General features: G+C 38.4%; 1 protein-coding gene across 9 annotated transcripts in view; it reads left to right on the forward strand.

Annotated features, from left to right (window-relative positions):
• Positions 1-13,024, forward strand: part of kif1b (kinesin family member 1B) — a 201,103-nt gene that overhangs the window by 106,418 nt on the left and 81,661 nt on the right. For all 9 annotated transcript variants that reach the window (XM_012966952.3, XM_031905975.1, XM_018095819.2 and 6 more), the window contains 3 exons: positions 9,341-9,437; positions 9,745-9,893; positions 12,132-12,310. In XM_012966952.3, coding sequence (XP_012822406.1) covers positions 9,341-9,437; positions 9,745-9,893; positions 12,132-12,310 — 425 coding nt within the window. The remainder of the gene's footprint in view (positions 1-9,340; positions 9,438-9,744; positions 9,894-12,131; positions 12,311-13,024) is intronic.

Consider the following 13,024-nt stretch of genomic DNA (forward strand, 5'->3'; position numbering starts at 1 on the left):
AGAGGTTTTCTTCCAAGATTGCCATGTATTTGGCTCCATCCATCTTCCCATCAACTCTGACCAGCTTCCCTGTCCCTGCTGAAGAGAAGCACCCCCAGAGCATGATGCTGCCACCACCATATTTGACAGTGGGGATGGTGTGTTCAGAGTGATGTGCAGTGTTAGTTTTCCGCCACACATAGCGTTTTGCATTTTGGCCAAAAAGTTCCATTTTGGTCTCATCTGACCAGAGCACCTTCTTCCACATGTTTTCTGTGTCCCCCACATGGCTTGTGGCAAACTGCATACGGGACTTCTTATGGTTTTCTGTTAGCAATGGCTTTCTTCTTGCCACTCTTCCATAAAGGCCAACTTTGTGCAGTGCACGACTAATAGTTGTCCTATGGACAGATTCCCCCACCTGAGCTGTAGATCTCGTCCAGAGTCACCATGGGCCTCTTGGCTGCATTTCTGATAAGCACTCTCCTTGTTCGGCCTGTGAGTTTAGGTGGACGGCCATGTCTATGGGCAACCGACTGCACTCAGACCAAAGGGGGCTGAATAATTACGCACACAGTTATTTATTTGTAAAAAATGTTTGGAATCATGTATGATTTTCGTTCCACTTCTCACGTGTACACCACTTTGTATTGGTCTTTCACGTGGAATTCCAATAAAATTGATTCATGTTTGTGGCTGTAATGTGACAAAATGTGGAAAAGTTCAAGGGGGCCGAATACTTTTGCAAGCCACGGTAAGAAACCATATGCATAGGGTTCAGGAAATAAAAACTGCAATTTTCTTGATCCTGTGACCTAAAGTCACATGATTTTTAGGGTTCAGGTAAGGATTGCCTAGGAATTTTTCTCTAGTGCTAATTAGAAGGTGACACTTATGTTGTATGGTTACATACTGCCACCTAGTGGGACATAAAGGCACCTCAGCCCCATGCAAGTGTGATCAAGCATTGTAAGTGTATCATAGTCCAATATAGTCCAGCACAGTGAAACAACCATTGTGATTTTCCCTAATTCAAGAAATTAGTCTAAAAGGCATGAACATGGTTCAGTTTGAAGAAATCTGAGGAAAAGTCTCCTTTTGGTTTCTATAATCGCTCAATAAATGCTTGCAGTCTATGCTGATCTGGAAAGTAATCAGTAAGCTTAGGTGATCCCAGGGCTGTTTTCATTCCCACTGCTTAACCAGGAGCCACTTTTGGAATAACATGTAAAAAAAAAACAAAAAGCCATATACATTTCATCCAAACATAGAAATATATTCTACACTCCAAAAATAACTTTTGTTAAAAAACAAATGTCTTTATTGAAGCATAATTAAAATGATACAAACCGCACAGTCTATAGCCTTATGCATTTAATGCTCACATGACACTGGCAGTATGGAGCTACAGATACACACATGGTTTTTAAAGTTGCAAAACCTCACTCAACATTATAAAACAACCAATCAAAGCTTGTTACATCAATAATTATTCATCTACTTATTTAAAAACTTCATAATGGCCAATTGAATTATCCTTATTGACTTTGAAGGGTATCAATATTTGTGCATTCAGAAAAATGCCTTGTCATGCTGCTTTTACCCTGTATATTGGATTTTTTTTTTCTGACTAAGATGTTCCCCCCCCCACTATCTTTCAGTGATCCCATTGTGCAACCGACATATTTGATAACGTGTTTACAATTTGGTAAACAATATATCACTTCCACACTGTTATAGTTCATGTATGTTATTTGGTAACATTTGCCTGAGGCTGTAGAGTTGGGAGGAGTGGAGTTATATTTTTGGGAACTGCATGTGTAGCTGAAAACCTTAGGCTAGTGTCACACAGGGCTGATTTTCAGTTTGTGGAAAAACACAGGTATCAGCCCTATACTGGCACCAGCCTCCTACCTTGCCTGCACCTTGAAGCCCGAGTGCAGAGGCAGACACAGCAGATATCAGCTGAAAATGTAAAGTCTCATTTTTGTTTAGCTGATATTAGCCATGTCTGCCTGGCACTGGGTTGAGACAATGCTTTTGTGTTCAGGCAAGTTAGGAGGCTGGTGCCAGTGTAGGGGCTGACTCTCTGCCTGGCTTTCTACAGGCCGAGGATCAGGCAACTAACCTTACTGCCTACGACTAAATATATCACTGTAGGTTTGTATATTTTAACTTATGCTTCAATAGAGACTTGTAATTTGTTAAAGGGGTACATTTCTCAATTTTTTTTACCTTTAAAATTTCGAATAAACTAATTTCCATGAATGACTGATGTTTAATAAAAAGTAGGCCCGGGTAAAAGTCACAAAACTGACAAAAAAACAGCATCAAATATTTGCAAAGCAAAGAAGGATCCTCCAGGGAAGGGATGTCTGCCATTGACGTCTACATGAGTTTTATACACATGCCAGAATAGTTAAGAAAGGAAACGGTGAGGTCCAGTATCAAAGGCAGTTGTAGTGGGCAAATGTTTGAGTGACAATTGAGGAGGTCTGGTAGCCTCAGGCATTGGAAAAATGATTGACAAGCAGGTCCACACAAATGTAAAGCATTTATGACAGAGTGGGGTATGTTTGCATCTGGGTAGTAACCCATGGCAACAAATCACAAATTTACTTTCATTGTCCTGCAGCTGGTTAAAAAAAAAAAAAAAAAAAGTTAATCACTTATGTGATTCAGCCCTAATGGAACTAGAATGCATTTTTTTTCAACCTTTTTTTTTTTTTTTTTTTTGCCCATTACATTTTATGCCCGCTATTTTTATTTTATGGTCTCATCGTGTCAAATTGTTTTAAAAAATCTATGTATATTAGGTATCAAACTTTATAGAATACTCATGGCATTCCTATTTGGGATGTTTTTGGGTTTGAAATTGCAATATGGTTGAGACCTGTTGTAATTTTCCTAGGTAAACTGAAAAATTCTCCCAGGAAGTAAAAGAGAGAACATGTTAAAATGTTATGTGCAGTGGTGTTGATGGAAGCGCATAAAATAAACATAGAAGTAAAAAATATAGTGCAAATCAATGTGGTAAAAAGAATGATAAATTCAACGTGAGTACTTAGTCAAAACACCAATACTAGGTAAGGTGACCCCAACTCTGTATATATTATAATACTGATTCTGTATCTGCTCACCAGAACGATTTATAAAGGAGCATATAGAACCATCCCAACCGGGCGTTGATTGAAGTCAAGTGATCACAATGTATATAGGGTGGAGAATGAAGCAAAATATAGTGTAAAATCGTTTTAATATAATAAAATCCTGTGCAATACAGGCTACTTACAATGTAGTAGTAGATATGTGGGATGACACTATATCTACTACTACATTGTAAGTAGCCTGTATTGCACAGGATTTTATTATATTAAAACGATTTTACACTATATTTTGCTTCATTCTCCACCCTATATACATTGTGATCACTTGACTTCAATCAACGCCTGGTTGGGATGGTTCTATATGCTCCTTTATAAGTCGTTCTGGTGAGCAGATACAGAATCAGTATTATAATATATACAGAGTTGGGGTCACCTTACCTAGTGTTGGTGTTTTGACTAAGTACTCACGTTGAATTTATCGTTCTTTTTACCACATTGATTTGCACTATATTTTTTACTTCTATGTTTATTTTATGCGCTTCCATCAACACCACTGCACATATTCTTTGAGGCTCATCTAAAGGGGAGCTGACATCAGGAGGAGGCAGCATTTCATCCATATTGATTTCTACCACATCGAAGGTTTATATATACAGATCCTTTCATCAAGAAGCGCTGGATTAGGAGTGTTCATTCACTCCATAAATACTAGACTTATGTTAAAATGTTGCCTGGCATTTAAAACAAATGTAGAAAACTTGTCTGGCAGTGAAAAGGTTAAACGCAAGTAAAGGGCATACCTGATTCCTAAACTCCCCATCTAAACAACCCCTTATGTGATGTGATTAGTGATGAGTGAATCTCTCCCATTGTGCTTAGCTAAAAAATTTGGTTTTGGTCAATTCTCCCCATATTTCTCCTGTTCAGATTTTCAGAAGCCTCATAGGAAAAAAAAATCTAAGCTGTAAAAAAAAAAAAAAAAAAAAAAAAGCTGTAAAGAAAGTTCCTATAATGCCTCACTCCTGCACCAAGACTGGTGTACATGCTCAGTTTGTAAGACTATGAGGAAGCTTCCTGCTGATTGGCTCAGATCCACATTCCTAAGGATGGGGGGAAGCAGGAGAGAGCTGCATGTCTCTGGTACAGGAAAACAGACAACAAATCTTTTGACAGAAAACTCAGTGCAGCATTTCTGTTGAAACAAATATATACAGCAGCCTGGTGGGGACAATCTTCTATAATGGGATGAAACTGCAAAAATGGATGGCTTGAGCAGCCGCACTGAAAAGCTCCAGTATGCTGGGGGGGAAAAAAAAGAAGTGGTGGGATGTCATCCCACTGCATTTCACCTCGAGGTCTACTGGTTGACCGCGTTCTACCCTTTGGGCACCCCTGATCTAAAGAATTCAATATTTGCAATGTACTGTACCTGTACTGAACTTGGACAATTATGATTTGTATTCTCCTGTAAGTTTCATTGCTGCCACATACAGTACTTCAAGTAATTTAAGAATTACTCTGGGAGGCCATTTGCTAATGGTAATTATTTTAGCACTGAAAGTCGCCAAAAAGATGTGAGACTTTTTCGTGATGTACTATGAAACCAAACACCTAGAAGTCCAAATCCTACTATTTGCCAGCTAAACTTGTCAAGATCATGTAGAAGTCAATGGAAGATGTCCCTTCCCTTTCCTGGAAGACTGATTTTTAATGCTGATTTTTGTGCGACAATTCTAAAACGTCAGTTTTAATGTGACAAGTTAAAAGTTTTCAAACTACTTTTCTCATTTTTTCCTGCACGTGCCTTTTCATTTCAGAATTTTTTATTTTTTTTTGGACATTCGTGGAAATAAAAAAATTAAAAAAAATAGAATTTCACAAATAGAAATTCAATTATTTGCTTGTCAAACATTGAGAGGTGTTAACCATGTTAAATATTCATTGTGTTTTTCTTTATAATGGATAACTGTTTAAAGGGATACTGTTAGAAGGAGACAGCCCTACACATTAGAACTGATTTTTAGATAACCTATTGTTTCTCATACTCCCATTTAACTGGAGAAGTCCCAAGCCAGACTTGAATTTCTTACTATTGAGTGCTATTTTGGGGGGTTGACGTCGACGTCACTCCAACTTGCAGGTCAGTAGTAAAGTGTGAGTTTATCAGAGCACAGGTCACAAGGTTGTGGCACCCTGGGAAATGAAGAATATGGCTATCCCTATGGGAAATTTCTAAATTAAATATAAAAAAAACTGATTTCAGTGCAGGATTTTTCTGGAGAAGCTTTTAACTGATGTGTTTTGAAAAAAAACATGTTTTCCCATGACAGTATTCCTTTAACTGTAACTGCATTTACCTGTAAAAAGAAATTTGTTACCCTCCCCAAAAAGAATCTTCCCTTACACTTGCTTTGCATAACCCCACCCATGTAGTGGACATCCCCCTCAAATTCTTTTCAGTTCCTAACATGTAAGGATGTACATAGGGGCAATGAGTAAAGCTAACTAAACTTTTTTATGTTCCTGTACACACATGCATACATTTTCCTGGTTATTATTTGTTTTTCACATAAGGCTGAAGACGCACGTAGTTACTAGTAGCAGCTTCTTGTCGTGGCTACTAAAATAGACAATGCTGATCATTTACTGATAATTGTCTTTATGTGTGTGTTTTAGCAGAGGCAATATGTAATGTGGAACTTTCAAAACAAACTTATCCACCAATCCATGCCAGCTTGTAACTCTTGCAAGTCTGCTGAGTTGTCGGGTGTTGTAAGCTTTTTAGTGCATACTTTGTGGCATTGATCTGTAATACCTTACTTCACATCAAATAGAAGCTTTTTACTGATATTGTTAAAGATTAGTCAAATATAAATATTTAAAAGGACATTCTGGTGAATGGCATTGGTGATTTTTGGGCTTTACAGGTCATGGTGTTTTAGATAATCAGGTTTCATACTTTTACCGCTTCCTAATGCTATTCTACAAGCATAAAAACAAATATTGCAGGGGTAGTCTGCAAATGTTTGTGTGTTGATAAAATATGTTCGGTATTACTTGAGTAACCTACACCCTTTGGAATGTTGTTTTTTTTTTTTTTAGTTAAAATATGTAGAATATACAGTCTGTTTTAGAACTGTCCTCAGAATAAACATGGTTTTGAAACCAGCATATTTGTCCCAGTTTATTCTTATCTCGTGCTAGATATGTATTTAAAAAGTTCATAATAATAAAGTAAAAATCCCCAGTAAACCAACCACATTTAGAGGGTCAAGTAAGTTTATTCTGAAGCCCCTGTACAGTGGGGTGTGGGGTCACAGACTCTGAACTGAAATTAGTTGATACATTTCTTATTTTTGGCCCTGCTGGGCATAATCCATAAATTATAATAAAGGCAGCTGTAATTAGTGGTACAATTTCCGTTATAATTTAAATCAGGTGGCTTATGTATAACTTTATTTATGAAGAGCTACAAGGATACCCAGCGCTGTACAATCTTACAGTATACAAAATTACACATTGGGTGGACAAGTGTTATAATACATTAAATATGGATAAACAGAGATGGAGTGCCATGTGGTATGAGACACAGTAGGAAAGTCCAGTAAAGCTTAAAGTCTAAGTGGTCTATATGTAAATACCACCATAAGCAGTTACAGTCCTCTATCAAAAGACACAGGATTTTTTGTTTCGTTTTTTGTAAACATGATGTTCAGGTGTCTGCACTTCCATCCCATAAGAATGCTAAGAACTCCCCCCCCCCCCCCCCCCCCCTTAGGAATGTGTGATCTGAGCAACTTAAAATGGCAGCTGCTGCCCTAAGCAAACGGAAAAAGCTTCTAAAGCTGTTTACTCAGATATGGTAATGGTTTCTGCAGAAAAAAATATATTGTTGAGGTGGCACTATGTGCAGGACTAGAAACAAGAAAAATTATAAAATCAGTTGGATCCAGGTATTTTGATAGCAGACTCTTTCTCTTAAAAAATAACCACAGTCAAAACCCTTACTGTATTGTAACCCAAAGATAAATATTTTAGCAACAAATCTCTGAAATTCATACAACATGATGGCATGTTACCTTCATTGTGCCAGGTCCCAGATTTTATCCCCATATTTGCATTTATGCGTCATCATACTGCCTTATTTAGAGTTTTATGCTTCAGTTTAACATATAGAGATTATGTAATCTGTATGGGAACTTGACTATCCAGGTGATCTGCAACCCCTAGTGGCCTAAAACCTGGCAGATAATGTCATTTAAGACAACCAACATTGCTGCTTCACATGATGTCTTAGCAAAATGTCAGGTACTCTGTGGTACAAAAAAAAGCAGGTTTCCTACTTATTTTACTGGAACAAGGAAAACTTTTTCTATACTACTAGATGATCGTCATAATATTTAAATTACATCAGGATGGTTTAAAAGCAAAATTAACCACCCGATAGCTGTCTGAGAAGGCTTACAGTTGTATCTTATAGGTAATTTTCCAATTTACTAAAGTAGAATAAAGAAGCCGGGAGTGATTGAGTTAGTATGCTGCCTTTGCCAGAATATATTGCCCTCACTTTATCCCAGTGCATATATGCACATTCACCCCTAAATTAATGTATATGGCTTCTGTTTAACTCACTGGCCTAAACCAGTGTTGTGCAGTTGTTTCCATATAGTGCGCCAGCTATTCACAATGCAACATGTTTGGGGGGAGGGATTATAATAAAATGTAATTCAAAACCTTTTTGTCTTGCATTGAATAGCGCATAATCTGAAATGCAAAGGTTAAACAAATCAGCAGTCCAATGAGAGGCGGGGCCGGACCCTTTGACTCTCATTTTATATAACCTACTGTATTAGCAGTGTTAGGCATTTTCCATTAGGTTTGTGACATAACAGGCATTTTGTCTTCCAAAGGTAAGGGCAGCTAAAATGTGACAAATACCATTCCTGGTAATATTAAATGAAAAGTACCTTTTCATTATTATTAGAAGCTGTGACCGGTAAATATTGGTGTTTTTTGAACAATGCTGGTTTTCCCTGACATCACTATAGAAGACAGCTGCCTTCTACTGTAGTCCTTACTATAAGAACTGTGCTGCCCATTTTTCTGCTAAAATATGAGGCAGTTTCCTCACAACATATAAGCCCAAAGCAGAAATGACTTGCAGCTTAGAAACATGGAGCATCTATTGGTCTGGGCAGTTGAATCCTTTGAAGTTGTTGCCTGCCCATTTTTCTGACTACCTGTCTGTCCTGGCTGACATTGTGCAATACAGCAGAAAGAAAGATTAAGGGCTCTGGCACCTGTTCACGGGCGACTAATCTCCCCGAGTTGCCATCAGTTGCCATCCCACCAGCGAAAATGTAAGTCGCTGGTGGGATGGCACATGCGGCGGCGCCATTTCGGCAAATCGGCGAAAATGCCTCGCGAGGCAACTTGCCGAAATCGCCTGTGCAGCGTGTGCCATGCCACCGGCGACTTACATTTTCGCCGGTGGGATGGCAATTCGGGGAGATTAGTCGCGGGCAACTAATCTCCCCATGTGCCAGAGCCCCCTTAAGCTTATCTGAGCACAAGGCTGAGGGGAGTTAGGAAAGAAAATTGCTTGCTTATCTCAAGTCTGCTCAATTGAGAAATTGATTTATTACAGCATTCTGCTTGATGAGCAAAAAAAAATAGGGTTGCCACCTCTCCTGCCCAGGAACTCCGGGCAGGAAGGTGGGGAGTGACATTACTAGGGCGGGGCTGACACAGCGATTGGATTGGCCAGTCACCATGTCAATCTTAGAGAATAGTTTTGACCTGGACAGCCCGGTTTTCAGTAGACACATGGAGCTACTAGTAGCAGCTACTTCTCATGAATACTTAAATAGGCAATGGTGATTATTTACTGATAACAGTCCCTACATGTGTTTTAGCAGAGGCAATTCTCAGCATTGTCTATGGCAGGGTATTTTCTAGCGTTTAGTAGCTGTGAAAAAGTATCTGCTACTAGTAGCTCCATGTGTCTTCACCCTAAATGTCCATTTCTTTTACGACCCCAAAAATGTACCACACTGTGTATTGTAGTGTGAAGTTTTGTAAAACTGATCGTCTAGATCTACTGTCAGCCCAAGATAGCAAATGTATAGTTGAGAAGTGAAACTTGTAACTTGAAAGAAGAAAAAAATCTGTGTTTTATTTATCTTTTGCTTTAAGCACATTCCTTGCCCCTGATGGTTTTTGTTATTTTCTTTTTTCTGTCTTTCCATCCCCAGGACTATGAGAGCAAACTGCAAGCTCTGCAAAAACAAGTCGAGACTCACTCACTGGCAGCAGAGACCACAGATGATGGGGAAGAAGAAGAGGAGGAAGGTAGGGGCAATTTTGGAAGACTTTTCCACATTACTAAGGAGGAAGAAAATTATTGAGTCTTATGTAAGGTATTGCATACAAGTTCCAGCATAGTTTAGAAATTTCCTTGAAATTAAAATCATATTTAATGCTATGGATACTTCCAATTTAAGAGCCTTAAACCTTGTAAAGGCTAAAATAAATGACTATTAACTTTGTGTCTTAGGGTGACAGGTCACCTTTATTGTAATGGATAGATGCCAGCGATTTGCCACGAAGATAAGATTATAGTGATCATTGGTTTTTTTTTTACTGTACCACATTACAGTTCCATGGACACAGCATGAATATGATGTAGCACTGTGGGCATTTAAAAAGTGGAGAAATCACCAGTTCACCTCGTTACGGGACTTGCTTTGGGGGAATGCCATGTATCTGAAGGAAGCCAATGCAATAAGTGTAGAGCTGAAGAAGAAGGTAAGAAGCTACTATAGTGTACTGAATTGTTATTAAAATAAGTGTGATGAACTATAAATATTGTGTATGTGTTAAAAATAGCATGGTTATTGGAGGAGTTCTAAATTCCAAAGTGAGAGCACTAAATTTTCAGTGTTTCCAAGTTTGTTTCTTCATATGAATCTTAGGTTACCTGTTAGCCCGAAGTTTCCTCTCAAGGTAACTTCGGGAAATCATAGTGATGCGGATGCCATTCCACCGGCGTTTAGTCGCAAGCGGAAACGAAGATTTGTCGCGGGGCGACTAATCTCCCTGTCTGCCACTGCCCTTAGAGGAATGAGAAAGATTGCATTAATGTCTAGGAACTGAGAGAGAATCAGAGGCATGGCATATCACAGCTGCTTTGTCTCTCTGACTCTTACTGCTCTTCCCCATTTTACAGCTTGCTGACATAGACTTTTGGTAATAAATCACTTCTAAAAGTGATAAATTTATATTTGTTCCCACATCTCCTCTCTTCTTCAGTGGGGAGGTAGAAGTTAGGAGAAGGAGAAGGAAAGTTAAAACCATTGGGGAGTACCAAATGTTAGGCACCCACCCAGTGATTAAATCACTTACCTGATACTCTGGGCTGGTGCTCCTATTAGCAGAAAATCGCACCAGCCCTGGGGTGCATGCAGACAAGCAATCCTTTTCATTCCTTGTCCTTTCACTGTGATCCTGGGGTACAGTAGAGTAAAAAAAAAGTAGGCTTTTTTATTAAAGTGTGGCTTTTTTACTCTACTGTACATGTGCAGCCGTCGCAAAGAAAGAAGACTAAAGAGGATTCCTCGCCTGCATGTACCCAATAGTAAAAATCCAAGTCTGACCCCTCCAGTTACATGGAGTAGGAGAAACAATAGCTTATCTGACAGTGAGGTAACATGGTTGTGCCAAAATGAGAGGAGCGGGGTAGGAGGAACTAAAATACAGCAGACCCTGCGGTCTGAGCCCCCCTGCCGCCCAAGCTCACCCTGGGACCGTGGGTTCTACTGTGTAGCTAGTTTCGTCACTTATCTAAAAGCAGGTCTATTGTGTAGTGCTGGCTCTTTCTGAAGGCTCAGAATCGGGCACTATTCACTGAAATTTATTGGTTTAAGAATAACATTTTAAATGATAGAATGAATTATTTGCAATGTGAACAGTGTAATATAGTGATAAAAAAAAACTAAACCACGAAAATCAAGACCGCAATATGACCCTGTTCTCAAACTGTTTTCTAGAAAGACCATTTGGCTTTCACATTACAAAGCCCTACATGCTTTTTGAGCTAGCTTTTGATGGTAGATACACCTGTTTCCATAGTTAGTTAATCCTTTCCAGGGGTCTTGGATCTTATATGAATTGGTTACTCAGTGGAGGATGATGTTTTACATTATACTTAGAGGTGGCTGTTTGTTTCTTACTACAGATATGAGATTTCTTATATGCAAACCTGATACCCAGAAAGCTTAGAATTACAGGAAAGCCATCTCCCATAGAGTCCAATTTTAGCTAATAATTATCTCCTTTATTATATCATACATATCATACACTATAGCTCATAACTGAGCTGCATCCATATCGGTGTCAAAACAATCTTATTTGTTTTACAATAAAATCACAGAAAAACCTCTTTTCTATTCTAAGCATTCTCGATAATATATCACATAACTATATTGGTAAATGCTAGAAATGTTACCTTCTGAAAGCCTTTCAATGAAGTGCCCAATCATCAGTGATCAGTGGACCAGATCTACCCTGGAGAACAGCTCAGTCATTTTACACAGCTAAGGAACATGTCCCCTGTTAGTACGAATATCCTTAATTACACTAATGAAATTGCTTTTATTATGCAATATGGGGAAAATATGCTGTCACACCATTTGGGAGCATCAGCTGCTTTCTTGCATGTGTAATACTCCTTTTTAATTGCAGCCCCTGATAGGACCACCAACTGCTAATGCTAGAATTCAAGCTTTTGGTCCCCCTTCTTATATGTTGCTGATGGAAATGAAATATAAAACAACACATTCTATACATGTTTTTGTATTTTCTTAGTAAATAAACAATATTATATTGATATTATATTGATGTCATAATGTGCATTAATGTTAATAATCTTTCAATGGATTTACCAAACAATTTTTTGCATAAATAATGTCACTTAAAGTAGGTATCTATTTTGTGTGTGAGTCTTCTGCATTTTTTATTCACTCTCCTATATATTTTCACATTTAGGTGCAGTTCCAATTTGTGCTGCTTACAGATACTTTGTACTCCCCACTGCCACCAGAGTTACTTCCTTCTGATGCTGATAAAACCACAGAAGACAGGACTTTCCCTCGAACTGTGGTTGCAGTTGAGGTGCAAGATTTAAAAAATGGGGCGACTCATTACTGGTCACTGGAGAAACTGAGGTGTGTTTCTTCTCTCCGATTGTTTCCCTTTCATTGTCAAAAATGAATATTGCCGTTTGATGCTTTGAAACAATGAAGTCTGTGTATATATGTGCCATAGGCAGAAAACATAATCTGCCACGTTAGAACCCATACTTGTACCACTGATCTGAATTTCAAATTTGAAACAGTTCAATGTTAAGCTGTACTGGAGTAGTTCAAGTAAGAACTCGTTGTATGGTCCTGTGTCATCAGGGTTTTTAAGACCATTACTGATGATTGTAAGCCCTTGTCAGTTCACATTATTGTGTAGAGTGAAGACACATGCTTAGTTGCCATCTTTGTGTTTGATGGTGAAGGTTGTAAGAGGGAGCTGCCTTGGACAAGTGGTTGGAGATAATAGTCCACAACAACTGCCAGTGCCTATAGTACAGAATGCCTAGCACTTAAAATGGTTCACCTCAGAGGTATTGACTATGTTTTATGGACTTTTGGCAGTGTTGTATTGGAAATATACATGGATAATTTTTGATTAAAAAGTTATATAGATACAGTAAGTAATGTTTTTGGAAAAACATGCACTGGTGCTAAAAGTAAAATATTAATAAGATTAAGAAAGGTGTTGCACAAACAGGATCTTGTAAAAGATCATTCAAAAATCAATGTTTGGACTCCCCAAAGGGGGTTTTATCCTGTGTGCAGCTTTCTTACTCTTGTTAATAAATAAAAGCTGGT

This window comes from Xenopus tropicalis, chromosome 7 (assembly GCF_000004195.4).
Source record: "Xenopus tropicalis strain Nigerian chromosome 7, UCB_Xtro_10.0, whole genome shotgun sequence".
Taxonomy (NCBI): domain Eukaryota; kingdom Metazoa; phylum Chordata; class Amphibia; order Anura; family Pipidae; genus Xenopus; species Xenopus tropicalis.